This window comes from Poecilia formosa, unplaced genomic scaffold, assembly GCF_000485575.1.
Source record: "Poecilia formosa unplaced genomic scaffold, Poecilia_formosa-5.1.2 Scaffold37, whole genome shotgun sequence".
Taxonomy (NCBI): Eukaryota; Metazoa; Chordata; class Actinopteri; order Cyprinodontiformes; family Poeciliidae; genus Poecilia; species Poecilia formosa.
The window spans coordinates 1,799,381-1,826,507 of NW_006799976.1; the positions used below are offsets into that span (position 1 = coordinate 1,799,381).

General features: G+C 38.2%; 2 protein-coding genes across 10 annotated transcripts; one reads left to right on the forward strand and one right to left on the reverse strand.

The window, feature by feature from the left end:
• Positions 1 to 72: 72 nt before the first annotated feature.
• Positions 73 to 12,327, reverse strand: exoc1 (exocyst complex component 1). 7 transcript variants are annotated; one of them, XM_016670734.1, is made up of 21 exons: positions 12,227 to 12,327; positions 10,798 to 10,929; positions 10,589 to 10,719; positions 10,354 to 10,513; positions 10,046 to 10,063; positions 8,639 to 8,826; positions 8,298 to 8,525; positions 8,057 to 8,189; positions 7,573 to 7,682; positions 6,398 to 6,466; positions 5,720 to 5,869; positions 4,936 to 5,044; positions 4,320 to 4,364; positions 3,814 to 3,977; positions 2,991 to 3,104; positions 2,684 to 2,763; positions 1,606 to 1,834; positions 1,308 to 1,491; positions 1,021 to 1,220; positions 747 to 941; positions 73 to 664 (listed from the first exon to the last, which is right to left on the reverse strand). In XM_016670734.1, exons 2-21 carry the CDS (start codon positions 10,919 to 10,921, stop codon positions 512 to 514), a joined length of 2,784 nt encoding a protein of 927 aa, XP_016526220.1. In that variant the 5' UTR covers positions 10,922 to 10,929; positions 12,227 to 12,327; the 3' UTR covers positions 73 to 511. The 7 variants fall into 7 exon arrangements, with proteins under 7 accessions (XP_016526220.1, XP_016526221.1, XP_016526223.1 ...); XM_016670735.1 differs by lacking the exon at positions 10,046 to 10,063; XM_016670737.1 differs by lacking the exon at positions 6,398 to 6,466.
• A 10,447-nt stretch (positions 12,328 to 22,774) lies between these two features.
• On the forward strand, positions 22,775 to 27,040 carry nmu (neuromedin U). 3 transcript variants are annotated; one of them, XM_007550668.2, is made up of 9 exons: positions 22,775 to 23,068; positions 23,870 to 23,925; positions 24,001 to 24,048; positions 24,137 to 24,190; positions 24,275 to 24,304; positions 25,846 to 25,920; positions 26,606 to 26,659; positions 26,742 to 26,786; positions 26,888 to 27,040. In XM_007550668.2, exons 1-8 carry the CDS (start codon positions 22,921 to 22,923, stop codon positions 26,775 to 26,777), a joined length of 501 nt encoding a protein of 166 aa, XP_007550730.1. In that variant the 5' UTR covers positions 22,775 to 22,920; the 3' UTR covers positions 26,778 to 26,786; positions 26,888 to 27,040. The 3 variants fall into 3 exon arrangements, with proteins under 3 accessions (XP_007550730.1, XP_016526182.1, XP_016526183.1); XM_016670696.1 differs by having other exon boundaries at positions 22,779 to 23,068; positions 25,885 to 25,920; XM_016670697.1 differs by lacking the exon at positions 25,846 to 25,920 and having other exon boundaries at positions 22,782 to 23,068.
• Positions 27,041 to 27,127: the final 87 nt, after the last annotated feature.

Sequence of the window (27,127 nt, forward strand, 5' to 3'; positions counted from 1 at the left end):
TCCCTTCTTATTGTCCCTTTCCTGTCTGAGACACTGTTAATAAAAAGTAATAGTTTCACAAAACATTTTTTTAAAGTAGCTAAGTTTGCATGTTTATTGTATTCATAGTTCTTTTACAAGCATACCTGTTATACTTTCCACTCACAATATGGCGGACCTGCTATCATGCACTTTCTACGGGCAAACAAAAAAGGCGCAAGGTGTATCCTTCTATGTCTATGATGAAACTTTGACAGATCATTTCTGGGAAGCTTCAAGTGCAAATTTATTTTGTACACATGACATGGTGAAATAAAAATGTGACAATTTAGTGTGTATGGAAAAACTGCTTAAGGAACATACAGGCACACAAGTAGTGCTGCAACATCTGCGTAACCGCTTGTTGTACAACTCACTTTTAATAAAACAGTCACTCACATGAAATGTTCATACTTCAAGCACGATAGTTAATGAATATTCAGCCAAAGTGAGGCAGTAGTGAATCATCAGAGAACAGTTTTCAGCAGGCAAACTAATGGGACTGGGCAATGCTGGAGAAATACTCCAACATGTCCTGGATGGTGAACTCCATGGTGATCCCAGAACCAGGATAACACCTCCCTATCAAACCTTCAAAGTGCTTATACTGACGGATAAACTCATCTTGCATGGAGTGCCACACCACCTGGTGGAGGAGATGAGAAAGTGCAGCATTTTAGAAGTAGCAGGGTGGACGTTGAAATCTCACAACGCTGAACGTTTCTCACCTGCAGCAAACTTTCTTCCTCACACAGATGTTTGTCCACCTTTTTGTAAAGGTTGTCCAGACCCTTCTTCACCTCCTTACCGGGATACTCTTTGATGACCTTGCGCAGCTCCTGTTTGTTGAAAGCCAGCTGGTAGCTCACCTCCTCTTCACGTACGCCCTGAGCCACACGCGCCTCAACTCCTTCAAAGAAATGCTGCGAGAGAGACGACATCTTACCCACTATAACATCTCTGGACATGTACATCTGTGTAGAACTGGAAGATAATTCTTACATTGAGCTTCTCCAGTGGCTGACCAAGGGAGTTGATTACATAAGACTGCAGGTGGTCGGTGTATTTGTGCTTGGCCTCCCGTCTCTCTGCGTCCAGGCAGGAAATCTTTAGGCGTGATAACGTAGAAAAGATGTGGTGGAAGTTTTCCATCATGACAACGTCCCGGGGCGTTTTCTGGCTTTCGCTGGCAACTTTCTCCACTGAAAAGACAGCTAATGTTAGATATTCTGCTTCCAGGCATTACAAGGAGATTTTTTATTTTTTTTAAATGCCACCAGAAGTCTGACCATTCATGAAAACAGCTCTGATAAGCTTCACGTAGGCTTTATCCAGGTCCCCTCTGCGCTCTGCGTTACGGAAGATCGTCTCAGCCAGTTCCGCAAACTCCTCGAATCTTGTGACAAAAGGCAGGATCCCAACTTTGCTTTTCTTCGAAATCTTCACTTCTTCCATCTGTTTAATCTGACCTGACTGTATCAAGAACACAGATTTCAACTGGCTACAGCCATTCAATATAAATAAATAAATAAATAAGTAAGTAAGTAAAAGACTGGACTGTTCCTGCCTAGAACGGACTCTACTCACAATGCATTTGTCAAAGTTCCTCTTTACGGTGACCAGCACATTTCCCAGGGTGGTGCTGAGGAAAGAGGCTGGATCAACGTTCTCAGCTGTCCACACGTGGTGACTCATCTTCACCAGCATGTACAGAGAGTGGAAGCTGTCGATCTTGTCGCCCAGGGCGATCAGGCTGTTGAGTTCGGGTTCGATGCTCTGGAAGATTTTATTCATCATCAGCCGAACCAGGTCTTTCCTTTAATCACAAACGGAAAAGTTTGAATTAACTTCATTTCACCCCTCCATCCCCCGTTTCAATGTATATATATATATATATATATATTAATATATATATTAAAGGGGCACTATTATGTATTTTTCAAGCACATAGAGTCATTTTATAGCTCAATCAAGTAACCATGTTACCTTCAGTTGTTATAAAAAATGCTGTATATATCAAATATGACTTAGAAGAAAACTGAATTTGTAATTTGACGCTTTGGATTTGGGCCTCTGTCTCTTTAAAAACTCCTGCTTTCTCTGAAACTCCTCCTTCAGGAATGTTTTTAACCAGCACTACACTGAGAAGTAGCTCCTATAATGAGTTCAGCAGATCTTCAGTTCCATCAGCTGTTTGCTAATTGCCGCTGGCTAGTCTGAAGGAGCTGAGAGGAGGAGGTGCAAGGGAGGGCAGCTCTGTGAGGCTTAAGCTTGGAAACTGCAGCTTTAAGGAGGAACTGCACCTCAAAGGTGGAGCTAAGTCCAGCCATGAATGGTTGCCATGGGAGATTAAAGGATTTCTCAAACATACATGGAGGAATCAAATCAACACTCCAGGTATGATTTTGATGAGGGAATAACATCACAACATGATGTAAAGTAAAAAAAAAAAAAAGCAGCTTTTGCATAATACTGCCTTAGCACATCTTATGACAAATACGAACAAAATAAACAAAATAAACAAAATTCCTTGAGAAATATGGAGCAGGAAGAACAAGAAAGATCTCACTATCTGCCTCCCTGCTACAAAACAACAAAATACATCATGAAATATAATAACAAGGGATTGATGGTATTTTTACTACAAGCTTGTCAAAGTACTCACTCAGATGATACGGAGTGTCGGTGGTCAGCCTGGGGAGGCACTCTTGACGGGACGCTTCCATCCACCTCTTCTGTTTCAGGCTGACAGGACGAACAGAAATAAAACAATGACAAGTCATATTAAGCGTCTAGTGACAAGTATCGAATGCTGCTGTCACTATCGACATGGCAATATCCGCTACTGCAATATTTTCTGTTTTGAGAGGAGATGCAGGTCCTGGCATGAGACGAAAACGTAGGAATGCTGCCGTTGGCTCGTCATTCATTTGGATGTGAGAGAGGTTTGTCTTGTGTGGCATCAGACGCACCTGTGCGAGAGGCGGCAAAACGGTCTGGTGCTGCTGCAGTTTAAAGAACTTGCTGATGAAGTCTTGTTCTGCGAGACACAGAGGCTCCAGCTCACTGAGGACCTGCTCAAATATCTGCGAAAACAACCACACTCCATTTAACTCAAGTACAAAACAAGACGCACACAATAAATGAATGAAAAGAAGAACACTCTGATTTTATTACGTTTTAATCTATGTAAATACTGCCTCAGAAATGATAAGTTCACTTAGTCTTTTTTTGTCATTATTCAAAGCTACAACTAATAATTATTTTAGTAATCAATCGTACTATCGATTGTTCCAATGATTAATCAATTAATCCAATTAAAAAACTGGCACATAATAATAACTAGATAGCAAAAGCTGCTTAATTGGAGATTATTTTTTTCTTCATAGAATTTGAACCAAGTGAAGCTAAGTACAATTTTTTACTGATTGTACCTTTACAGTTCTGGGTAGCACATATACAGTTTTTTTATTTCTGCAAAATGTATATTTTTGTACAGCTTTGGCTTAATCACTGCTCTGAATATTTTGTTATTTCAGCAAATGGCAATTTTTTGAGTCTGTATAATCACTAATACGTTAATGATTAATCGCTTACTAAATTAGTTGATTCTTTTTAATCATCGATTAATCACAATTTATTCGATGAATCATTTCAGCCCTATAATTGTTAAATAAATTATGTATTTGATCTTCATTTAAACTGCACTTGTTTAAATAACTTCCAGGAAGAACCAGCTAACTTTCTTCCCCCGGTAAGCTTTTCCCTGTTGTAGACTGAAAAATGCACCATCACCTTGTCAAACTTGGTCCTGTCGGCCACATCCAGGTCGGAGGCAGACATGTTGCCCATGTCCAACAGGGAGGAAGACTGAGATCGGCGGCTGTTGGAGCCTTGAACAGTCAGCTTGTTCAGGCTGGAGGTGGAGCCCGTGAGCTTCCCAGAGCTGCCATGCAGGCCTGACGCAGCACGGTCAACACAGTAAGTCGGTGTTTAGCAAGAAAAATGTTCAATCTTGAGTTCTACACATTTGTTTTTAAAATGCACAACTCAAGCAGCAATTATTTTAACACAAAGTGTCATTTTGTTGGGTCCTTTTGGCATTAACCACAGAATTACAAAGTGCGTTGAGCGATTAAACAGCATTGAGAGGCTTCAACATAAACCAAGCAATTACACTGCAAGGTAATGGACTGTATTAGGTGGAGTGTGAAGATAGGATTACTTTTTTCTTCTTTCTTTAGTGCAGTGATTAAAAGCACACATTGTAACAGACAGCTCAATCCAAATCTCATACTTACTTTCCGTTTCCTGTTTGAGCGCACTCTCTTTCCGAGGAAGCGTGGCTGCAGCCAGTTAGAAAGGCAGGCATCAAAGACAGACACAGGTTAGGCTTAAAACATGCAGCATGGGACAGAGGAGGGCTAGGTGTTAGCTGTACCAGTTCATGTTAACGCTCACAAACGCTGCAGTAGTTCAGACAAACCTTTTGAAAACAAATTCTTGTTTTCATAGGCCAAAAAAGAAAAGAAAAAAGAAGCTAATAAAGAGCGCAGGAAGCAGAGATGTACATTTCTGCCAAACATCAAAGCTCAACCGAGGATCCTATGCAGATATTAAATATTCAGAGCTGAGCATGAAAAGAGCCTGTGCAAAGGGAAAAGAAGACATTATTAAAAGATAAAACACAAAGCAAGACTTTAGCCCCTGGGATGACATGTATAAGTCGGTGAAATATACTTTGAAAACAGAACTTATGCGAAAAAAGCTCTAAAAGAGTGAGGCGTAGCTTGTTTCTTTCACATTTATTTGACTAAATGATATAAGAAGAGAGTTCCATTCACACACAAGTTAATGTACTGAAGAAACGAGGCATGCTTCACCATTCAGACTGTGACGAGAGGTAGAAGCTCTTACCAAACTTTCCCTTTGCTTCCTTGGATGTACCTGCCATCTTTATTTTGGCAACTTCGAAGAAGTCTTTGATTTCCCGCTCGTACAGTCGGTTCATATAATCGACATAAGTCTGAAAGGTAAAATGTCACCAACTTAATATGCTATACTTGTACTGTATGACATAATAGAACAGAAATGACAGCTTGACAGTATTTACACGAAACCTGAAAACAAAAGTGTGATCTTAGTGCTTTTATTTCAAGCAGAAACGCAACAATTATTCATACTGCTGCTAAAGTAAAAGACAATAAAATAGGAGCTGCAGTGTTGTTTTGAACATTTATTTAATCTTATTTTATAAGTAGACTTTAGCAGATTTAGAATAAGTATCTGAAGAGTTTTGCAGTACTTACTATTATCTCTGATTAAACTGTGGAGAAAATAGTAAAAATCAAGAAGCGTGCTAAAAAAAAAAATCATGTTTCCATAATTCATGGTTTTTAAAAATTCATGTTACAGAAAGTAAAACATTAAGTCAAGTGAGGCATACAGCTGGACATGCAGACAGGAATGGTTTTCTGTGGTGAGATGAGTCACAGATATAGTTATGTGGCGACCATAGTAAAACGAATGCTTCCCATGAGGACTGTTCTAAAAGTTGAACTTTGTGTTGGAAGCATCATGGTTTTGGAAAGTCTCACTGCCATCATTTTTGAAATGTTCAACATCATCAAACTATCGAGTTACATTTTTGATGCTTATAACCACAATTGACAACATGGGTGTGCTGTGACTGTAAACTGACCCTCGACAGGCCTTCATACTTCTCCCTGTGGGTGTTCTTCAGCCACTCCATCAGCTTGGCGTAGCGCAGCAGGTCCCTGTGGAGGGGGCTGTGTTTGGGCAGGCTCAGCTCTGCCGTGTTCTGAGACAAGGTGGAGCTCTGATCGTGCCCCTGAGGAAAGGATCGGGGAAAAACAAACAAAAACACCCTGTTAAAAGTGTAAATCCTCATTTTCTTTTAGATCCATTTTAGCCTCACGCTGTTGCTTTTAATCCCAAACTTTTGGACTCATAACTTTCCAAGTGTTTAACTCTCACGGGCCTCATCTCTGCTTCAATCTGTTAGCATGTTTGTTCTCTATTGTTTTTCACTGCTGGACATGCACACGGAGCATAAAACAGGCAGAGCATTTTATGACATGAGTTCATTGCAAGTAAGCTAATGTGAGCACCCAAACATGAAAAGTCCTCAGCCAAGTCAGTCAGTAAGGGGGGAGGAAAATGGACCAAGCCTCTTTAGCTTTGAGATCAGATGGGAGATGTTAAGGAATTAGAAAAACACCCCATGCAATGTTGTTCTGTGTGACGGGAAAGCCTGGAATCTCATGGAAACTGGAGTGGATTGTGAGGCGAAAACATTAGCAAGAGGAGGGCAAGTGGGGCAGGGGGTGAGGGGCGGGGTTGCCGTGAGGGTACTCACTGGAAGCGACAGACAGGAAGACCTATAATACTGAGGGATGGTCATTTTGAAGTAACTGAAGTGGTTGAACTGACACAGAGACAGAGAGCAGAGTGGGATGATTCAAAGTGAGCAAAACACAGAGTCAAGAACAGGCTGGAAAAAAACACAGGAAGCTCAGGAAGAGCGTGCTCGCTAAACAGGACGTTAATGAGCGGCAGAGGAAAAGAGCCTGGAAACAGAGCAGCTGGGGTGTGACTGTGGCTTCACGGCTCAAACACGTACAGGGTGGATGTGGGGGAAACCACAAAGTTTTAAACTTTTATTCCCACAATTTTGCTAATAGCTACGTTTGCTTTTGTGTTTAAATATGTCAAAGAATGAGGAAAGGAATGCATTTGAAGTTATATTTCAGGATTGTCAGGTCTACTATGAAATGCCTTTGAGAAGTATCCATAACACTTGAACTTTTTCACATATTGCAACATTTTAACCAAAAACTTCAATGTATTTTAAAAGGGATTTTATGTGTTAAACCAAAACAAAGTTGTGTAAAATCACAAACATGTTTCTCGATATGTTTTTCAAATAAAAATCTGAACGCTGAGGTGTGCATTTCTAGTACGTTCCTTAAACCTAGAGTGTGTAACTCTTATAAAAAATATATTTTTTATATATTTGTTAAAAATGTCACTCATCGTCCAGCGCTAACTACAAACAACCAATCGGGGCCAGGAGGCGGGTCTTGGCGCTGTTAATCTCTTCCTGTATAACATCCCAGCAGCGTCATATGGAATTCAAACTGAACACAGATCATCTATGAACATCACTTTTCAGGACCACACATGTCAGATTTTCATTTGTAAAAACAGTCATCCACCATTTCATCTTGGTCCATCACAAAAAATTGTAGCAAAATACATAAAAACTTGTAGTAGTGATGTTATACGCTAATTTTAATGGTGCATCGTCCTCGTCAGGTATTTTTCACGTAACCTTCAGGTTTACTTCTCTATTCACTTTCTTTGCCCGTCAGTCTAGATTTTTCATATATATGTGTGTATATATATATATCACAAAATAAAACCTTAGCTTAAGGGAATAATGCTGAGTAGTCACATCATGTGGACCATTTACTGAATGTCAATCACTAGAAGGCTCTGACGGCGATGTCAAAATGACACTGAGGCCGTTACCTGGTGAACAAACACATTATTGAGATGATTGGTGAGGCGACGAGCAAAAGTATCTCTCAGCTCGGCGAACAGCTTCTGCTGCTGGTTAACGGCCGCCAGCTGCTCATGGCCTGTAGGAAGAAAATATTAACCATTACAGCTGATTACATAAAAACCAAACTACAACAAAACCTGACGTAATTAGCAATAAATCAATTAATCGCATGATAAATTGATTTGACTTTTCTCCTGGTTATTTATTTTGGATGTTTAAAATGTTTTCCAGTTTCAGTCTTAAATGTTTAACAGTTAAAATGTTTATTGATCTTTGAGAGGGTGTACTTGCATTAATGAACAAAAAATTGTCTGAAACAATTTTTTGTTTCAGACAAAAAATTGCTCCAGAAGCTCCAATAACTTCTGGAGCAATTTTCCATCCAGAAATTGTTAACGCGACAGACGCAACAACCACTAGATGACTTTCTAGTGTTCAGTGTTCACTGACCTGGCCGCAGAGCCACATTCATGCACTGCAGCAGAGCTTCAGAGGCACTGATGCATGCCTCGATACCTCTAGGCGAGGTCAGGTCTCCCTCCTGCAAGGCCCTGATGTGTCCCTTTGACAAGTCCATGTAGTTCTGCAAAAGGACAATCAGATTTCTCCATTAAAACACTTGATAACTTTTGGTCAGAGGGGAACAAAACAAAACAAACAAACATACAAACAAACAAAAAAAACGCCTCACCACTAAGAACTGGATCTCATCCAGCAGTTTGCCGTTGTTGGTGTTGCTGATCTGAATGAGGCGGTTGCTCTGAGAGATCTGGTCCATCTGGTCCTTGACACTCTGCAGCATCTCCTCATAGCTGCTCAGCTTCCCCTCGATGGTGTCCACCTCGGCCAGAGCCTCGTCCAGGAGCTGCATCAGGATGTTCACCTGCTTCTCCGATGCCATGATGGACTGAATGTTGGCCTTGGAGTAAAAAGAGATAAGACCCAGTAAAAAAAAAAAAAAAAAAACACAACAACAAACAAACATCATTCTGGATTTCTGTGTCAAGACTATCAGGAAGTCACTTTGCTCACCCCGTCTAAAACCTGTAGTTCCTTGAAGAGCTTCTCTGCGAAAGCTTCCGCGTTGGAGACGGCGAACTCGCACATCTCCATCATGCTCTCGATGTCCTGCTCCTCACGCGTGCTGAGCTCCTGGTACTCTTCCAGGGCGTCTTCGTCACCACCTGCAACGCTCTGACTCTCACCGCTCGGCACCGACTCTAAAAAAAAAAAAAAGGCCATGAAACAGAAACGATGTGAAATCAAAAAGAACAAAGAGTGAATCTTTTTAAAACTGGGTATTTTGGGAGTAGTACGTTTCAAATTTCTAAACAGCAAAACCACAATAAAAGTCGTGTTGAGTAGAAGGAAGTACTACTATTCTGATGGATTTCTTGTTTTACCAAACTATATCTTGATTGGACATTTTTCCAACCACTGATGAAAATGTAGGGTTAAGGGGAAAGCAAAATTTGGTAGTAGCATGAAGAAAGGTTGAAAATGTTCTCATAGCTTTTAAACTCTTCCACATTTTGTCACTTTACAACCACAAACTTCAATATATTTTATTTTGATTTCATGCAATAGAGCAACAGAAAGCAGAAAAGGACACAGCACCTAGTTTGTTATTAACATTACGAAACAAAAACAAAAGCATGCTCTTATTGGAGAAGTGACAGGAAACGTCTCACCCTAAATCCAACTGGAAATCTGTAACCACATGTTTACAGATGTTCTGCATCCAGTCGGACTGAGATTAAGATATTTTAAGAAAAATCAGCAAAATTTCAGTCTTCAAAATTGCTGTTAACAAAAGATATCCCAGTAAATGTGACTCTACCGGGTGTTGAGAAAGTGGAGTTTCTCAATACTGAAAGTAACTAGTTGTAATGGACTATACCTTTTTTTTTTATTTTGAAAACCATGCTGCTGTTGTTTTGTTTTTTTTTGCTTCTATTTCAAAAATCATGCTCTACTTTGTGTTTGTCACTAAATTCCCAATAAAATGCAGTAAAGTTTGTGATGGCAATGGGACAAATCAAGGGAAAGTTTAAGTCCTACGAATGTTTTTTGGCAGGGCACTTTATACACTCAAATAATAAACTGAAAAAAGTCAAGATAAACTAAACATACAATGCATGAAACCATGAAACCACTAAAGATTCTAATAATTAAGGTGAAATAGCAAAAAAAAAAAAAGAAAGAAAAAAAGAAAAAGGGAAAAAGTCCGTAAGTAATTAAAAATGAAATTGTTCTACAGAACATTTATATAAAAAAATAAGAATAAACAAAGATAAAATAAAAGCCTTCCATGTTTAGTTACACATGTCATATTACTGGAGCTATATAACGGTGAGGGTCTCTGATGAGGATGATGGTTTGATGTTATGAAAAGTACAATGGAAAGAAATGAGGAAGGGGAAATTTAGTCCTACCAACCTTCCGCTTTAGGAAGTTCTGGCCAGAGAAGTTTAAGAGGAAAAAAAGTAAGAATAAAGAAGAATTTAACATGTAAAATAAACATAAATTGAGACACAAAGCAGATTTATTAAGCATGCTACAAATAAAGAAACTCAAACATAATCCAGAAAAGTTGTCCCCTTTCGCTAAAACTGAAGAGGCAGACTGAATTTTAACTTAAAGCAATCATCTTGGGAGAAAGATGCAACTTTAAAAGAAATATAATTCGTATTACAAAAAGGGGAACGCAGTCCCAGCGATGGCTGCTAACAGAGTGACTAACAAACCTTCAAGAAGCTGAGAACTGACATTGACAAACTCCAGCTTCTTCCTCAGATAACGCTGGTTCAGCTTCCAAATGCAGGAAATGAAGGAGTTCTTCTCTGCTGTGCTGCTAGCCAACCACTTGTAGACCTTCTCGAAATGGAGATCAAACTCAGGATTCTCCTGAAATGTAACACAAAGTACGTTACGTCTGACTCCATGACATTTGAGCACAGTAGGACGAGAGCAGACTCTGACCTTGCTTGCATCTTTAGCATCCACTACTGTCAGGTCTCGGAGTTCCCACATCTGCTGCCTCTTGTAGAAGTCGCCTTTGTCAGATTTTTTCACTTTAACCACTTTAACTTGTACAGGCCTCTCTGTGGTTACTGCAAGCACACATTTGATTTATTATAAACATGTAGTTTTTCTTATATTAATTCATTACTCACAGATGGTTCTCGTACCTGTGGCGCACAGGAAGCAGTTTTTCTTTTTCTTTCCTGCCTTGCAGACATTTACTATGCCAAGGAGACGCTCATCGTTGGGCGTGAAGATGTCCCTCTGGAGAGCATGCTTGATGGCTGTCATGGTGGATGCTGTCATACAGAAAGAAAAAAAAGATTACTAGGAACCACAGTGTCCATCAATACAAGCCCTCAAGTTTTATACATAGCACAGGCAGCTGATTGGCCCTGAAGAGTAAAACATAGCAATAAGTCACGACTGTGAGAACATTCTGACCACGTCAGAACGACATCAGTGGCACACAGCGAAGGAGAAACCAAAGGACAGAGTAGGAACACACACACATCAAAACTTTAATGCTGCCACATGTTTAATTTGTAATTCAAATCACGAATTATAATACTATGCTTAGCTTTATTAGAAATAATCAACAAATCAATCGGCCTGAGATCAGATTTGAACGACCTTTTGGTAAGTCAAATGCTAATGAAAGTGAGGTTCTCTCTTCCTAATTGTTAACGGATGAATGAGGATTATTTTAGCAATAGCTTTATTTTCTGATTGATTGCAAGTATTACTTCATAACTTCCCATCTCTTATGTGTAATCCTTAGAAGTAACATTTAAATTGGTCAAAATCAGAAAGAAACCTCTCAAATCACTCTTTAAAGGTTATGTTTTGCATCATAATAAAAGGGCTTTGAATGTCCAATAGAACATAGATTACCAAAAACGAATAGTATTCAATTCAATAACACCTTTTTAATCCTTAAGGAAAACCAATGGTGTAGTTATTCTCCTGTTTGTGTTGCATTAGTCCTGAACATGCTATCTTGTTGAATAATTACGCTCTATTTTGCATGCATTCTTCTTTGCACAGTGAAGTCGAATGAAGTCCTAAGAAAAGAGTCAACTTTCTTTATTAGTTTGTTCAGCTTTTTTAAGTCACTGGCTCTGATGTTGCTTCCCCACCCATTTGAATGTTTTTGTTCTCTTCTTGAATACAGGAAATTCTCAGCAATAAATGCTAGTTAGTTTAGGGATTAATTGGATGTATCTTGCTTTATGAATTTGGTACTTTTCCGCTACCTTGTATTATGATGTTATCAGGAAAAAGCTCAGACTATTGGTACAACAAAGTACGCAGGAAGAAATAAAAAGCCTATTTTTTTAGACAATTCAACACCTGTTTAGACTCGATTTTAGCACAAGAGCTCAACTAATAACAACAACACAGCTGCTGTCTTCTCTGCTAATTTTTCGGATTAGCTCTGCTGAGCTAAGCGATTAGCATCAGCTGCGCAGCTTGCAGATACAGAGCAAAAAGCACGTCAACTTAAACGAGAGTAACTAGAGTCCCTTAAAATTTGTCGAGCAAAATACCATCTTTCAAACCTTTTAAAGAATAAAAACAAAACGCAATGGTTACCTTATTTTTTTATCAACCCACCAGCCCTTCAAAGCACCGCCCTCTCACTTCCTGGTTGACGAGCTGAGCCGTCACGTGACGCCCTCCAACCCGAAACCACTCCCACTGACACCATCCTTCCGTATCTTTATTTAACAAATAAAAACTAAGGGCTAAGCAAAAAGGTATGAGTCTTTGTATTAACCAATGATTTTTAAGGATAATCTTAAGATTATAACTTTAGAGGGCATCTTTTCTATCTTGTCCAGCAAAACAACTTTTACATAATATTAAACATTCTCTTTCTTCTTTTATTGGCAGGAGCTTCTTATTATTAGCCACAAAAACAGCTAAACAATATATAAAATCATTGATGCTCCAATTTCAGCACCCCCTATAATTCCAGTAAAATAACGGCAACTAAACCATGTTGGTGTCAATTGATACCATTCCAGCTTCATTTATAGAGTACTTTGAACACCCGCAAGACCAAAGGGCTGTACACAAAAGTAATGAAATAGCAATCCCATGCCCCCTAGCCCCAAGCTTTGTAATATCTACAGTGAGAGCAATAATGAAAAAATGCTAAATTAACAAGACTGGATCAGAGGATGTTCATCTTTTTTGATTGGTTATTAAAGTCTAATAAGTTAAGCGTGGATTCACATAGGCAGGACTTTAGTAAAGCATAATTTAATCCAATCAGCAAGGAAACATACAGAGCAGACTAATGAAAATAAAGAACTGAACAACAACACAGCTGCTGTCTTCTCTGCTAAATCCTTCTTTCAGGATATCATTCATATAACATTCTGCTTCTTTCTTCAGGTGAATGAAGTTTTACATTTCTGTGTCAAGTCAGGGATCTCCTGATGTTGGTAAGTAATCACATGCTGTAAAGCCCACGCTACATCAAACCAACATGATCTGTTCACAACACCAGGTGGCATTGTTAATCCACAAAATTGTTAGTATTTCCAGAAATAGTTTGGTTTATTCCCTGCTACATGTCTGTGTATGTGTGCTGTTGATGTTCCACTTATAGATAATGTTTTTTAGACAGCAAAAAATGCTAAAGTTGTTTCAAGTTTGTTTCAAAGTCCACAGGACAGGAAGAACCAACCAAGTGTCAACACACTGAGTCATACGTGAGATGTAGACGGAAATAAGGGATTAACCAGTGATCTGCACACAATGCCTTGAGGTCCAACTTCTGTGTTTGAAGTTATTGTGCAGAGACATTGTTGGATTTCCCAGCTGCTCAATGTGTCATGCTCTGTCACGCATAGTTAAAGTCACGGCCTCGTTCTTGTGTGTGATGCTGGCTTATGGACAAGGCACCACAGTGGAGATATTTCAAAACAGGGGAAGTTTTTATTCCATTTTCTTTACTTGTCATGTAGAGTGATCTTAGATGTTCACGCTGTAACCAGAAAGATCATGCATTATTAATCCAAGCACAATAGCGTCACTGAGGTGTCAAAAGGTCTCTTTGGCGTCTTTTAGCTTTAATGCGCTCCGTTTATTTCCCCCCACTCCTCTGGGATGTTGAACCATAATGCAATTCATATAAGTTGTAAGTTTCACCTACATCATATGCCACCTGGTAACTGATTTATGGTGTTAATATACAGGTAATAGGAGAGGATTTCAAATCCACAGACTGTAGATCAACACATACATAAAGATACTCATGTATTTACTTGAACAGATAAGAAAGTAAGTTGTTCTCTGTAAAGCTAATAATAAAAAGAAATCAAAAAAGGTGACAGCTGCATCCGTTTTGGACTTCATGTCCAAATGATGTCCATTTGTCCATCTCATAATAAGATGAACAAATGATCATTTCCAGCCTAGAGAAATACAGATCATGAATTTCTATTTAGAAGTTCCTAGAAGCCTAAAACATTTCTGAACTTATTTTATTGGTAATGATTTATGGAAATATTCTAACTTTTAGTTTATTAAAAAAAACTCATACTTGAAATATTTGTTTTTGATAAAATCATCGGTGGCACAATTGTGATTATTGTTAACACTTTTGTTGGAGCAAAGAGAGAGGCTTGTTTCAAAAGTCCTCTTCTTTTCAGCTCACCTCATGAGATTTAGGGACAGTTATGGAAGAAAGTTGATTTTGTATTTGATGAAACCTTTCTGTGCTGGTTTAGCCATATATTTTTTGGGGAAAAGTGCAGCTATTAATGACCCAATGTCCTGATTTGTCAAAGAGTTCATAGTAACATGCACTCACACAATGTTTCAGTGGAAGAGAAATCTGGCCCACAGCATCACAGTTCCTCCACCAAACCTGCCAAAGGGGATGTGATGCTTTTCCTTTTTCCAAAAGGCATCAGTGTCCAATTAGGTTACTACAATAAAAGCAATAAATTTAACTTACCCTTACAACAAACTTTTCCACCTCTGTCTGAGAAACAAACGTCTAAACAAGCACGCATTTCTTTGCAGCGTCCAAAAGTGTTGACACTGACATTCTGACACGCAAGAAAATGACAACACAAAAAAACAAAAAAACCCTTCAGACAAACTGTTTGTCGACTGGTGGAGTGAGGCAAACAGAGCGGCTCTAGCAGGTGAGAGGTTTCCTCTCGAAATAAACCTGTCGTATCACTGGGCCAGTAGACCGACGAGAGAGTCCCAGTTACATGCATGCCAGGTGACATGCAGATGTGACACATGAACAAAAGAGCATTTCACTGATGTGCTGCAGTGTCAGGGGAAGGCGATTACATCTGTATAATCTACATTTGACATTCATCCCGGTGATTAAAGGCAGATAGCATTTTCTAATTTTGCTTGGAATCAGAAACATTGGAGTTGCTATCTGGGTGGCATTTTCCTCAGCCTTTAATATGCTGGAATAAGAGATGATCTGTGCTGTTTTAGACTTGATTTGTTGGATTTTCTGCACCTGTGTGGATATAAAAGCTTCTGCATCTAGGTTACGACAAAATATACAGCCAGGCAAAGATGTATTTGTAACATAAATGTTTCAGATCAAACAAATATCAGTGAGAAAATGAAAACAAATTGATGATTTCAACCAAGAAAGGGGAAAAATATAACCCAACGCAGCTTTGTGTAATAACATACTTAAAAATTGTTTAATATAATGAATTTAACAGTAATTAACTTTATTTTAAGGTCAATTTTATCCACCACAACAGGACTAATTACTGCCAGACCTGTGAAATCACTTAAATAGAATCTGAAAGACCTGAAAGATGAATTCTGCTTTCGACCAGAAAATCCTAGATGACAATGTCAGACAAACACTTAGTGACTTTAAACAGATAAATTATGCCCAACCACTGCAATACTTTTGTAAATACAACTTTGTAGACTAATGACAACCAGCTCTGACTTGGTGTAATTTCTTCACTCCAAATTACACAAAGGTACAAAAAAATAAAATAAAAGCTAAAAACACACTATTTATATAAAATGAAATAAGTTTACATAGCCTGCAAGGCAGAGCCAAAAGGGTAGATAAAACAATTATAAAATTTTTGAATAGATATCTGAGAGAGAGAGAAAGAGCATTAGAGGAAGAGAAATCACAGAATTAGATCACAAATATTGTTTTCATGAAACAAATGTGGTGATACCCTTTAACAGCACATTCAAGCAATGCTTAATTTCTCCTCAAAAGTGATTTGTCTAAAGGCAATTTATGTAAACTCGTATGCCTTTACAATGTTATAGAGTAAAAGAATAAAACTGGTGTAAGACATGATTGTTGTTGATCCTACAAAGACAGAACACTGGTCGTGGCAGATGGCCGGACCCCAAGCTGTGCTGGAGAGTTTTTCCTCTCCACTGTCACTACATGCATGCTCAGTATGAGGGATTGCTGTAAAGTCCAGGAGTAAACGCTGCCTCTTGGATTTCTTTAGATAGAAATCTAATCTGAATAATAACCTGAACTTAACGGACTGTGTGATAAGTAGAATCAACTGGAATGTATGTGTGGCATGCTGTGAATTGGTGCTAATAATAATACAAATAAACTGAACTGAATTAAATTTAGTACTGGTTATCACAAGTGCACAATACAGTATTTTTAAATTTAAATCAAACTGAGATGAATTAAAGGGAACAAACATATTAATAAGTTTGATACTTTTGTGTGTGACGCAAATAGCAAATCAGCCAATCAGCCAATCATACGGTAGCAGATCTAGATATGTGGTTTAGAGAATTTACTGAGATGTGAAAGGTAAATAACTTTGTTGTTGATGGGCTGGTTTGAATACTTCAGAAAGAGATGACTTCCTGTAACACAGGCCGCTACAGAAGATTCTTTCAAGACCCAACCACCTATAAATCTGTAAAGACAGTTTTCAGGTATAATAGCTTTTAACTATTATCAATTTTTCTGTATTAATAAGGTATTTTAGAATTAAATTCAGTTTACTAGCGAGAAAGATTTCACCGCAGCTCTGTCCGGTGACACAAATAATATCATCTTTGTGGCAGAAGACGATAGCCTGTGTTTCGTCCAAGGTGTACCATGTTGGTAGCAGTATGTCACCATCATCTCTAAAAACTAGGTCATACTGGCCCAACATCCTTTGATTCAGCACTGGAGATAGCTTCTTTTGACATCTTTTGAGAAAAACAGATCTCTCTCTTTGTACAATATGTTTCAACAGATGAAATTCTATTTCAAGGAGGTATAAAAGTGGATCTGCCTCTAACTTGTCCATGACATTTAGTAAAAGACTTAGATTTGCTCGAAGAGTTCATAATATGTGTATCTTCGGGAGTGTTGTTACTATTAGTGCTACAAGTCCCATGACTTAAAAAAATAATAATTTAAATGCAAATTTTTGTCAATGGACCCATCAGTCTTTGCAAAAAGTTGCTGGGGCAAAAAGATAACCATTTGCTCAAGGCAGAAATGCATGCATTAGAGATGGGGTTATTTGTTATGTTGATGATTTCTATTTCCTCTTCCGTCAGCAGGACTATATGTGGCGTGTCTGTGCATTGCTCGTTTGGTGTTGCCACTCATTAACAGCGCTGTTCACTGTGTGTTTTAGCACCATCATCAGCTATAACAGTTCTGTCATGATCTATAGTCACTCATTTCATAATGACTTTTTTTATATCATAATGGCTTTTTTAGTGATGGAGGGGAATCTTATTTATTTTTACATTTACATGAACTTCTTCAATTTTTCTATTGTTCTATGAGATTTATATTAAAAAAATATTTATTGCATTATTGACTGTATATACCCAGCAATTTTTGCAGTACCTTTCATTTATTGGTATTTCTTTGTTCGAATGTTTTGGTCCTAAAACTCCCACATGTGATTTAATAACAAACGTTTTTCATCCAAAATATCAAGTGTATTCACAAAGAGTACACTACGAAAGGTATTGAAAATAAGTGACAGTACAACTTAATAATGATTATATTGTACTTTACAGGTAAAGCTTCTGATTATCGGTGATCTGGCTGAATGACAGCCTCACTTCTGTCGGTCTGCTGTAGCTTCACCACCATCGTTGAGTGAATGTGTGTCTGAATAGGATGATGACTGATTGTAGAGTAAACTGCTTTGGAGTCCTCAGACTTGCTAAATCGCTACACAAGTCCAGGACATCTACCGTTTGGCATGGAGGTGACTTTCCACCTCAATGCCCCCTTCATTTCTCTCTTGGCATCCAACATCACCAGGCAATGGTTTGCTACCCATAAAAAGATGATGATTGCGTTTTTCTCACCCTACTCTTCAATCTTTAACACCATTGAGTATTTTTTCTCAGCATGGAGATGGAAAGCATAGGAAGACCGAACTGTTTTTCCTACAACAATATTTTCCATAAGGAGATTTTCTTATGTTCCCATTTCTACTTTTGTTTTTTTCTCCCTTTGTGCTCTGCAGTGCTGTATTTTAATTTCTGTATCACAATGACACAGTCTGTCAACAAATTACAGTAAAACCACAAATGTGACTCTTATCCAATCTCCTACCATTGATCTCCCAAAATTACAATTTACAGTACTTGTCATTAAAACCTGTCTTAGTTTATGACAGAATATCCCTCCAGAGTGCTCTGCCATATTGACAACATGACTAATCAATCTGACTGTCATATCCTGACACAATGAAACAAGGCCATGTCATTCTGAGGCTCTGACATGTTTTACTACACAGATGTTTAGATGTTGAGAAATTAATTTACTTTTTTGCAAATGTTGAGTATGTGACGGAGAAGCGACTGAAAAAAAACTGTAAATAACCACCAAGAAGAACTCAATAAAGATCTACAACAATGAGCTTATTATTTCTGAATTACTTCTACAGAAGTAACCGCTATTTATGGAAATAAATGTGTACCAGATTAAAAAAGAAGAAATACAGCCCTTCAGGTAATTGTCTGCCCTCACCTCTAATGCAACATGTCGCACGTTGCGCACGTCTGTAATACTGCAAAAATAGTATAATATTCAGCAAATCTGGTGCCACATAAATCACAGCACGAAATCACTCTGTGTTAATGTCCATTAACTCATGATGCACAAAGAGATAACTAATCACATAAACAGGAAATCATAGCACACTGCAGTATTCAGAGCCTTCAGTCCCTAAATGCAGGTGGGTCTGGATCCTTTATACAGGCAGTATGTTATTAAAATATTCTTTTGATGGTCATAAATCCCCAAATTTGGATAATCTTGTCCTAGATCTCGATGAAAGCTGGACTTGATTGCAGCGGGAAAGAATCAGGAAGAAAAAATTGCTGTCGAATTTGCTGCATTGTGCAGATCATATTTATTAGTGTGTGAGGACGCTGATAGTGCACTGTTGTCATCCTTTTAGGAGACAAAACAAACTTGCAAACATGAGAGAAAAGAAAGTAAAACAAACAACAAGGCTTTGTATTGAAGGTGCCAGCTTCCATCTTACACAATAATAGACCAAATAATATTTTACTTTTTAGTGAACATGTTTCATATCAAGCAAACTGTACTTTAACTGTATATAAAGGAATCTTTCTTTTTGTAATAGAATAATTTGCAGCATATTGGTGACATAATTTGGCTCATACTGGTCAAAGTGGTTTTCTTTATTTGGAAAAACAACAAAGAAGGAAGCATGGGAAATTTCACAAAGTTAACAAATGGTGTTGGGAGGAGGATGTGGCTTGTTAATGAGTCATTCATCCTGCTCATTTTCCAATCACGAACATCATGGATGTGTTTTGGTGGATCTCACTCTGGATCTGAACTGATGACATTATGTCAATCAATTGATTGAATTCTGAAGCCATTTTCTGCTAAACACTTTGTGATATATTACAGAAAACACTCTACCTTCTGTGTTTGTACCACATTTTAGCAAACTACCACGAATGAATTATTATTGTTTCCACAAAATATGGCTGACCTTTTAAGTTGTAATTTGAATATAACATCTGAAACAACATGCACCTGTAGGGAAAATCTCTGGATTCCTCCGACTTGCACTCAGTACAATGCACAAAGTGACAGAAAGCTACAGATTTGGATTGCAGCCGATTTTTCTCCAGTGTCTGTGACATTGCCATGCGGCTTGAAGTCTTTTCAGGCAAGTAATTAAGTGTACAGCAGCTACACCAATGGAAATAGTTACAGCTTCATTTCTAAACTTGTGAATGTTCATAATGAGGGATGTTGAAGCCATAATCCGGAAGTCAAAAGAAGATAATTTCACCATAAACCAGCAGTGGCTATCTTACCCTCATACCATTTCTGACGAAGGAGTTTAAAAAAACGATAATCAAAAGAGATGTTCATGAACGAAGAAGCATTCAAAGAGAGCTCCAGAAAGACCTGGACAGAGCAGGCACAGTTTAAAAAAAAATAGAAAGTATGAATGGACATAAGTACAATGACTTCTACGGCTGTTCACTGCACAAAACTCCCCTCCTGAAGGAGCAAGACTGTTTTACACTTCACTGCATGTGCAGAAGTTGTCATTACCAAAAAGGGAATGTCAAATTTTAACTCATGTTATTGTTTATAAACTAATTTGTAGTGATCTCTTCTTATGTGTGGGTTACTTAGAGTTTATCATGATCCGTGTTTTTCTGTTTAGTTATTTTGGGATTTTCTGTGTTTAGTCCTGTTTCCCTGAGTCTCTGTGTTCTGTGAGCCCTTGTTTGTTCCCAGGTGTGTCTCGTTCCCTTGATTACCCCTGTGTGTATTTAAGTCCACCTGTTGTCTCTGTCTCTTGTTGGTCCACAGTAGAACTGTGAAGTCCTGTGGCGACCTCAGCTCTCGTTTGCAGTCATTAAGTCAGTTGCTACCAGTGTTCGCTTAGCCTTTGCTCACTGTGCTGCCTGTCATCCTGGACTGTTTTGAGCTTCTTTCATTAAATCTCATAATTTTCACTACAACCTGGGTTCAGCCTGCGTCTCTCCTCACCACCTCAAACCCACTTCTTGACAGAGTTGTGCAACTATCGTGTTTGAAAATAATTTCAACAGAAACTGAAAAGAGAGAAAAAGAAAATGTCAAATAAACTAAACTTGGCATTTCATTGTTAACCCTTTCTTTCAATTTCCAGACTTTGAAAATATTTCAATATTTTAGAAAAAAAAAATCATCCCCATTCAGTGATTAATTACAAGGCTAATAAGGGATATTTGGCTTCGGTTGTGTTGCATAGGTTTATTACTGGTTCCCTTCTTTGAAAGAGGATTAGAAACATATCACAGTGAAGCCCATAATCTGTGTTGTGGTTTCAAAGTGTAATGGTGTCTCAATCACACACAAATAACCTTCCCATTGGAAGACACCTTCTTGGTTTTAATTATTCAATAAACCAATAATGATATGAATCTAATTACAGCAGCGTATGTAAATGCCAAACAACTTTACAACAACTTAACTCTCCAAAGGTCATGACATTTCAAGTGTAATCCAGAATGATGGACCAAATGATTGCCTTCTCCATGAGCTTTCAGGAGGCAGCAACCACGCTATACGATGACGCCAACAAACATTTCCTTTACTTTATGATTTCACGTATCTGGTGACCGATCTGTGAAAAGCAAGTGTCTTGGTAAGCCGTTAACAGCAAGCAGGTTATGGCCTGCACACTGACCCACTGTTTGATATTAATTTATGACAGTAGTGTAGGAGGATGACAAGGGTGGAGATGAACGTAATGTTTGATTGAGATGCTCGGCTCTAACTGAAGCTAATATGGGAGGAGGACTTGTGGCACTTTTCCTCAATCAACTGTATCCTGTTTTTATATTTAAAACTTTTATGCTTGCTTTAGACAAAATAAGATTTCTCTTTCCATGGAGGCATTGAAATCAGTTGGTTAAAATGGTGTATTAGCTTCATAAGTGAAACTGACAACATACCTTATTACAATGAATGCAAAATCCTCCTGGAACACACACATTTTATCTTGCAGCATTTACGTCTCCTTCTTACATATCTCCCACACCTCCTCTACATGGGACTTTAATAAAATCCTAAATCCCTTGTATTCGTCAAGCAATAAACTTAATCCACCTTACTTTGTATTCATCTATCAATTCATCCTATTTCCATTATCTTTTTTGCATGGGTACACCTACACAGTGGTGTATTTTTTTCCCCTAAATATATAATTATGTTTTCTGATTTATCGTAAAAGATCCTGACAAAAAGAACTACTTTGGAGTGTCTCTGCTTTCACGCATGGCTTCACAAAGGCCAACAAATTACCTGAGTGCTGAGACAAGGTAATTCCCTAATGACTAATAATGAGTCTCTATACAATGAAGTAATTTAAATATATTACAAGTTTAACAAAAGTATAATGCGATTGGTTTTTTTTTTTTTATAGTTGTTTGGTGGTCTGACCTAAAAACGGAGGAGGGCCATTACCTTTCTGAAACAGCACTGCTATACAGTAAGTTCTGAGCTTCACTAATGTAATTGTTATCTCACAACTTTGGCATAGTACATGTTTAGTTGAGTATGAGTTTGGGTTGACTGGTTTACCTGAATGAGTCTCACTTTTTGGCTGCAGAGCAATGTGTTTTTTTGTTTTTTTTTGCTTTCTTCTCTCTAGTTTTGACTGGAATGGTGGTGATGGTATATCCAGCTGTCCTACAGCAAAACACAGAGCTTGAAAATCCTCTGAAAGAAGCAAATATATACACCTAAATGTCAAAATACTACCACTTAATATACTTTTATAGTATAAGAAACAGTAAAGTCACACAAAAATAAGAATTAAACGAACAGTTTACTACCCAGTGCTCCATTTATCTGAGTTTAGAGATAAGTGGCACACTGTAGTAAAACATATCTTGTGTACTTATTTTAAATTACCATTGGTAGCTACTTTCAAGCTCCCGACGTTAGGACTTTTAACAGTGGCAACGTGACACCAAAAACCATTTTTGTAAGTTCATATTAACTTTTCTGACCGCTTACAGATTTCTATTTACTCACCATTTTGTCCTAATTTACCCCCTTGTTCCGAGAAGCATTTCACCGCCAACTTGTTGATTCAGCCTCATAAGTTAACGCGCGCGCGGGGCTCCCTTCCCAGTGACGCAGCCACGTTCCCCTGTGGAGGGTGCGGGGCGCGCGAGCCTTCATATTTCTCTGACGCCAGACAAAAAGTGTCAGAAGAGCTTGAAGTGGGAGGAAAAAAACACAACAGCGAAGAAAGTCCACTCAGAGGAGGGAGATGAAGACCTTCAGTAGCCAAAGCCAGCCTGAGCAGCGCGGAGCCCTCTGCACCCTGCACAGCCTCAGCAGCGGCACCATGAGCCCCCTCAACACGGCCAGCATCACCCTGGCAGTCCTGTTCATCCTCACCATACCAGCCTCTACAAGTAGGTTGACAAAGATTTTTATTTTTGACATGAAACAATTATGTTTGTTTGTTTGTTGTTGTTGTTGTTTTGTTTGTTTGTTTGTTTGTTTGTTTTGCATGATTTTTGTTGTTGGAGAAATCAAATTAACACCTCCAAACTTTTCAATTAATGTGATAATGATTGTTTTTAGATTGCTTTTATAGTATCCATCTATCTATCTATCTATCTATCTATCTATCTATCTATCTATCTATCTATCTATCTATCTATCTATCTATCTATCTATCTATCTATCTATCTAAACAAGACAAGACAGTATCTCCGTTTGTGTTTACTCACTGACAGGAAGTCAAAAATGACTGAAGGGAGTACAGATGTGGACTGACATTTTATCGTGTTTTATCAAACTGACCTTTGAGTGCGTTTGTATTATTTAAGGTCAATGTCAACACTGGGCATTTTTTTGTCCATAGATACACAAAACATAGAGTAGTTATTGCTATTTTTTAATATATAAGTGATCTTTTTTTTTTTTGTCAAAGCAGATATAATTTTGCGTCATGTTGATACAATCTCCCTCTATGTTTGACTGTGAAGCTCTTAACCTACTAATGGACCTTCACTGCAATCATATCTAAACATACAGGAAAAAATGCTGATTATTCCTACTCTGACTGCATCCACAAAGCTCTAATGCAGCTGTTTAGCTCGCTCAATAAGACCCATACTGTCATGTTTTGGATCAAAACACTGTACTGATGCAGACTCTTTGACTTAAGTTTGAACTGGGTGTTTTTATGTTGTTCTGTGAAATTAAAGGTGTCCCAGTCAGTCTTCAGCAGGCCACAACAGACCAGAGGCAGCTACTTCGTCAGGTAGACTTTACTTTATTGTATTCTAAATCGGTTTTCTCTGCTCAGTCCCCCCTCATCTTTTGTGCTTCTCCACAGATAGATGCTGTTTGCTCATCCTATCTTTCTGCAGACCTGAAGTACTGGGTGAGTGAGCTCTGAAGCAGCTTGCTCAGTTTAGAGGGAAATATCACATTAAAAATAATTTCTCACAGCTGCCATATTTGCTTTCCAGACATCAGATGTCATAGGAGAACTCTGTATCTTGATGTTGGTTCAGAAGTCAAAGGTATCTTTTATCATATGCTGGCTTTGCGTTGTCTCAAAATGCTGTTACATATCTTCACCAATAATCAGATTTATGGATTTTTAGGAGCTGAGAGTTCAAGAAAACAGTAAAAGGGTGAGTTAATTTTTTTCTTCCTTAATGGCATTTATTTATTTAGAAATATGTTGGCTGTTGGTTTGCATGTGAGATTTTTTTTTTTCTCCTGATGTTTGACGTCCTATGCTGTATGTGCAGTTTTTATTTCACTATTCCAGACCACAAGGCTATCTCTTGTCACAAGGGGTGGTAAGTTAAAAATTAATAGTGAATAAAACTGCACTGCCACAGTGTGTTGCTTGATTGAACAAAAACAACTTTATACGGGACCTGCATGTAATTTTTTTAAAGCCCCTGAACTGGATATTGCTTTACTGAAACTGATAACAGCGGCAGATAATTTGCATATTATTTCCCCAGAGTACGCATAATTTCTAGAAAGAAATAGCTGCAGAATGCATGGTGACAGGAGCACAGTACTAATATGCACAGAATGCTAATTAAATCCTCTCACGAAGCTTTCCTCATTTTATGAGTGTGATGCATGTTGGACACCATTTTGCTCAGGAAGGCAGCATCACAGCTTCAAAAAAGTCAAGTTCCTTGAATAACTGCCTGCATCTTCAGGACAGGAGCGAACCTTGCAGCGAATCTGGATTTGAATCCTGACCTGGGTTCTTCTTGCATGGATTTTGTATGCTAACCTTTCATCCCCCCACACCCCCATCATCCTGGAGGCACAAACAATGAATGGATGAAAAGCTTTGAGGCCCTTTATGTAATTTATTTTACATTTATTTAGCTACAGGTATAATTTCTAACATCACAGCAATGAACAGTTAACTTGAGCTGCCTATGTTGTAAGCAAGCTCATATATATATATATATATATATATATATATATATATATATATAGTTTTAGCCAATCCCCTGATTTTGATAGTTAATGCTGACAGAAGTTACTACATTTCAATAGTTTGATCAATTTTAAAAAGAAAAAAAACATAAAAATACCATTGTATTTGAAATTACTGGAACTGCAATCTCGCTGTCTTTCTGACAATGACAGTAAAATTCTGGTATTGTTTTAACCATAGAGTGAATTTAAATGTTTAATTATTTCCACAATTCTTATCTTCTGGCACATCTTTGCATTTGTGGTTCTTTTCGTAAATATCCATTTAGTCAATTGCAGCACTTAAGGCCTCCCATAGTTTAATTGTTTTAGCTACACATATTTATTCCAATTGAGAGAGATTTGAGAGAAAAAAACAGAAAAGAATTTAGTTTTAGTTTTTGGGCTGCTTAATTTCATAAAGACATAAGAGGCATTCCACTTTGTTTAGCTATGGCCATCCCATGAAAATGTACACATTCACTTACCTCCTCCTAATAAATATAAGTATAAAGGTATAAAACCCCAAATAGAGCATGAGGTCTTCCCTGCAGACTAGACTGCAGACCTGAAGCATCTGTATTTCTGTGTTGCACACTCTTCTGTATAGACTAAAAGAAAATTGTGTACATTCCATGGTGTCTTCTCTTTTCCACTGTTGATGTTTGCGTGTCTGCCTCTCCACGCGTGTGCGTGTGTGTGCGCGTGTGTGTGTGTTTGTCAGAACTCTCAGTTGCACCCTCTTCTGCATCTCGTTTCTCAGCTCCATCCCAGAAGAGAGAGAGGACTCGTAATGAGCGTATGTACCACTCACATCACTTCATTTTTATTGTTTTTATTTGATTGCAAAAGAGAATCTAATCTGATATCCACTTCTTTAGATGAAATTGAGAAATACTTTGTGTTCTGAATGCAGAAATCAAATGCAACCACAGATGCAAACTGCTCTATTTGCTCGACTTCTCAACACCTCTTGTCCTGATTTTTTTTTTGTAATTAAAATTTTTTCTTTAAAAGTAGGTGTATTATGTTTCAGGTGATAACTTAGAGCTGCAGCACGCACAGCCAGCAGATGCTGATACCGAAGCACACATGCTTCATTCCGCTGTGGACTTTAAATGCCTTTTCCTGATCCTTAGCTCACATCATGTCATGTCATGTCATGTCATGTAATGTCAGTAATGTTCAGTCTGCATTAGCCGTGTTTTCCAAGCTGAGAGTAATTACGATCTAAAAACGAGTGCTGCTGGGAAGGGGAACACATCCCTATTTGCTTTCAAACAAAGCAGATAGAGAGCAAATGTGTATGAGGAACGTGGACACTGCTTTGGAGTGACTGTTTAAGTGGGTATGTGCCATTTCCTCTGCTGGTGGAGAAACAATGTTTTCTACGTCAACAAAATCCATCATCATTTTGTGCAGAAGGTTAAATCCTGCTGGGGTTTTTTGTGTGTGTGTGTATGTGTGTGTGTGTGTCCATCCAGGCTGAACTCCAGGGACCTGGTGGAATTGAAAGCAGAGGCTACTTCCTCTATCGGGTATGTTTGTGTCAGGTATTGACAGGAAGTAAAAGCTGCACATTAAATAACAGAAATGATAAGGTTCTTTTTGCTCTTATAGCCACGAAATGGAAAACGGTCTTTGGAATATGAATAAAAAAAAAAGGTAACATCGCAAATAATATATGTCAGAAGTTTTACCTATGGTGATTTTTATTTTTTATTTTTTTTAATTATGACTTGATTCTGTGTGTGAATATGCTACAGAAACTCCGCCTGCGAATGTACAGAGACACGGACCCGCACTGCACGATGACTGAGTGATCTGGACGCCTGCCACTGCCCTTTGACTCTGCTGTACATTGATGTTTGAAACTATACAATGAATACCAATTAAACTACCATTCATTTGTCCAGATTTTATTTCGCGTGATTCATTTAGGTTGTTCAAGTTTGAGTCGTGACATATTCCAGCATCAGTCTTTGTATTTGGAACAAGTTGGAGGA

Bases quoted from the DNA above. Each gene is read 5' to 3' on its own strand.
- exoc1 (XM_016670734.1), bottom strand. From the start codon at position 10,921: ATGACAGCCATCAAGCATGCTCTCCAGAGGGACATCTTCACGCCCAAC. The intron at 8,526-8,638 runs GTGAGCAAAGTG...TTTTACTCCAAG, and splicing joins AACTACAGGTTTTAGACGGG to GCCAACATTCAGTCCATCAT. The intron at 942-1,020 runs GTAAGAATTATC...TCTCTCTCGCAG, and splicing joins AGCCACTGGAGAAGCTCAAT to CATTTCTTTGAAGGAGTTGA.
- nmu (XM_007550668.2), top strand. From the start codon at position 22,921: ATGAAGACCTTCAGTAGCCAAAGCCAGCCTGAGCAGCGCGGAGCCCTC. The intron at 24,305-25,845 runs GTGAGTTAATTT...TGTGTTTGTCAG, and splicing joins TTCAAGAAAACAGTAAAAGG to AACTCTCAGTTGCACCCTCT. The intron at 26,660-26,741 runs GTATGTTTGTGT...TTGCTCTTATAG, and splicing joins GAGGCTACTTCCTCTATCGG to CCACGAAATGGAAAACGGTC.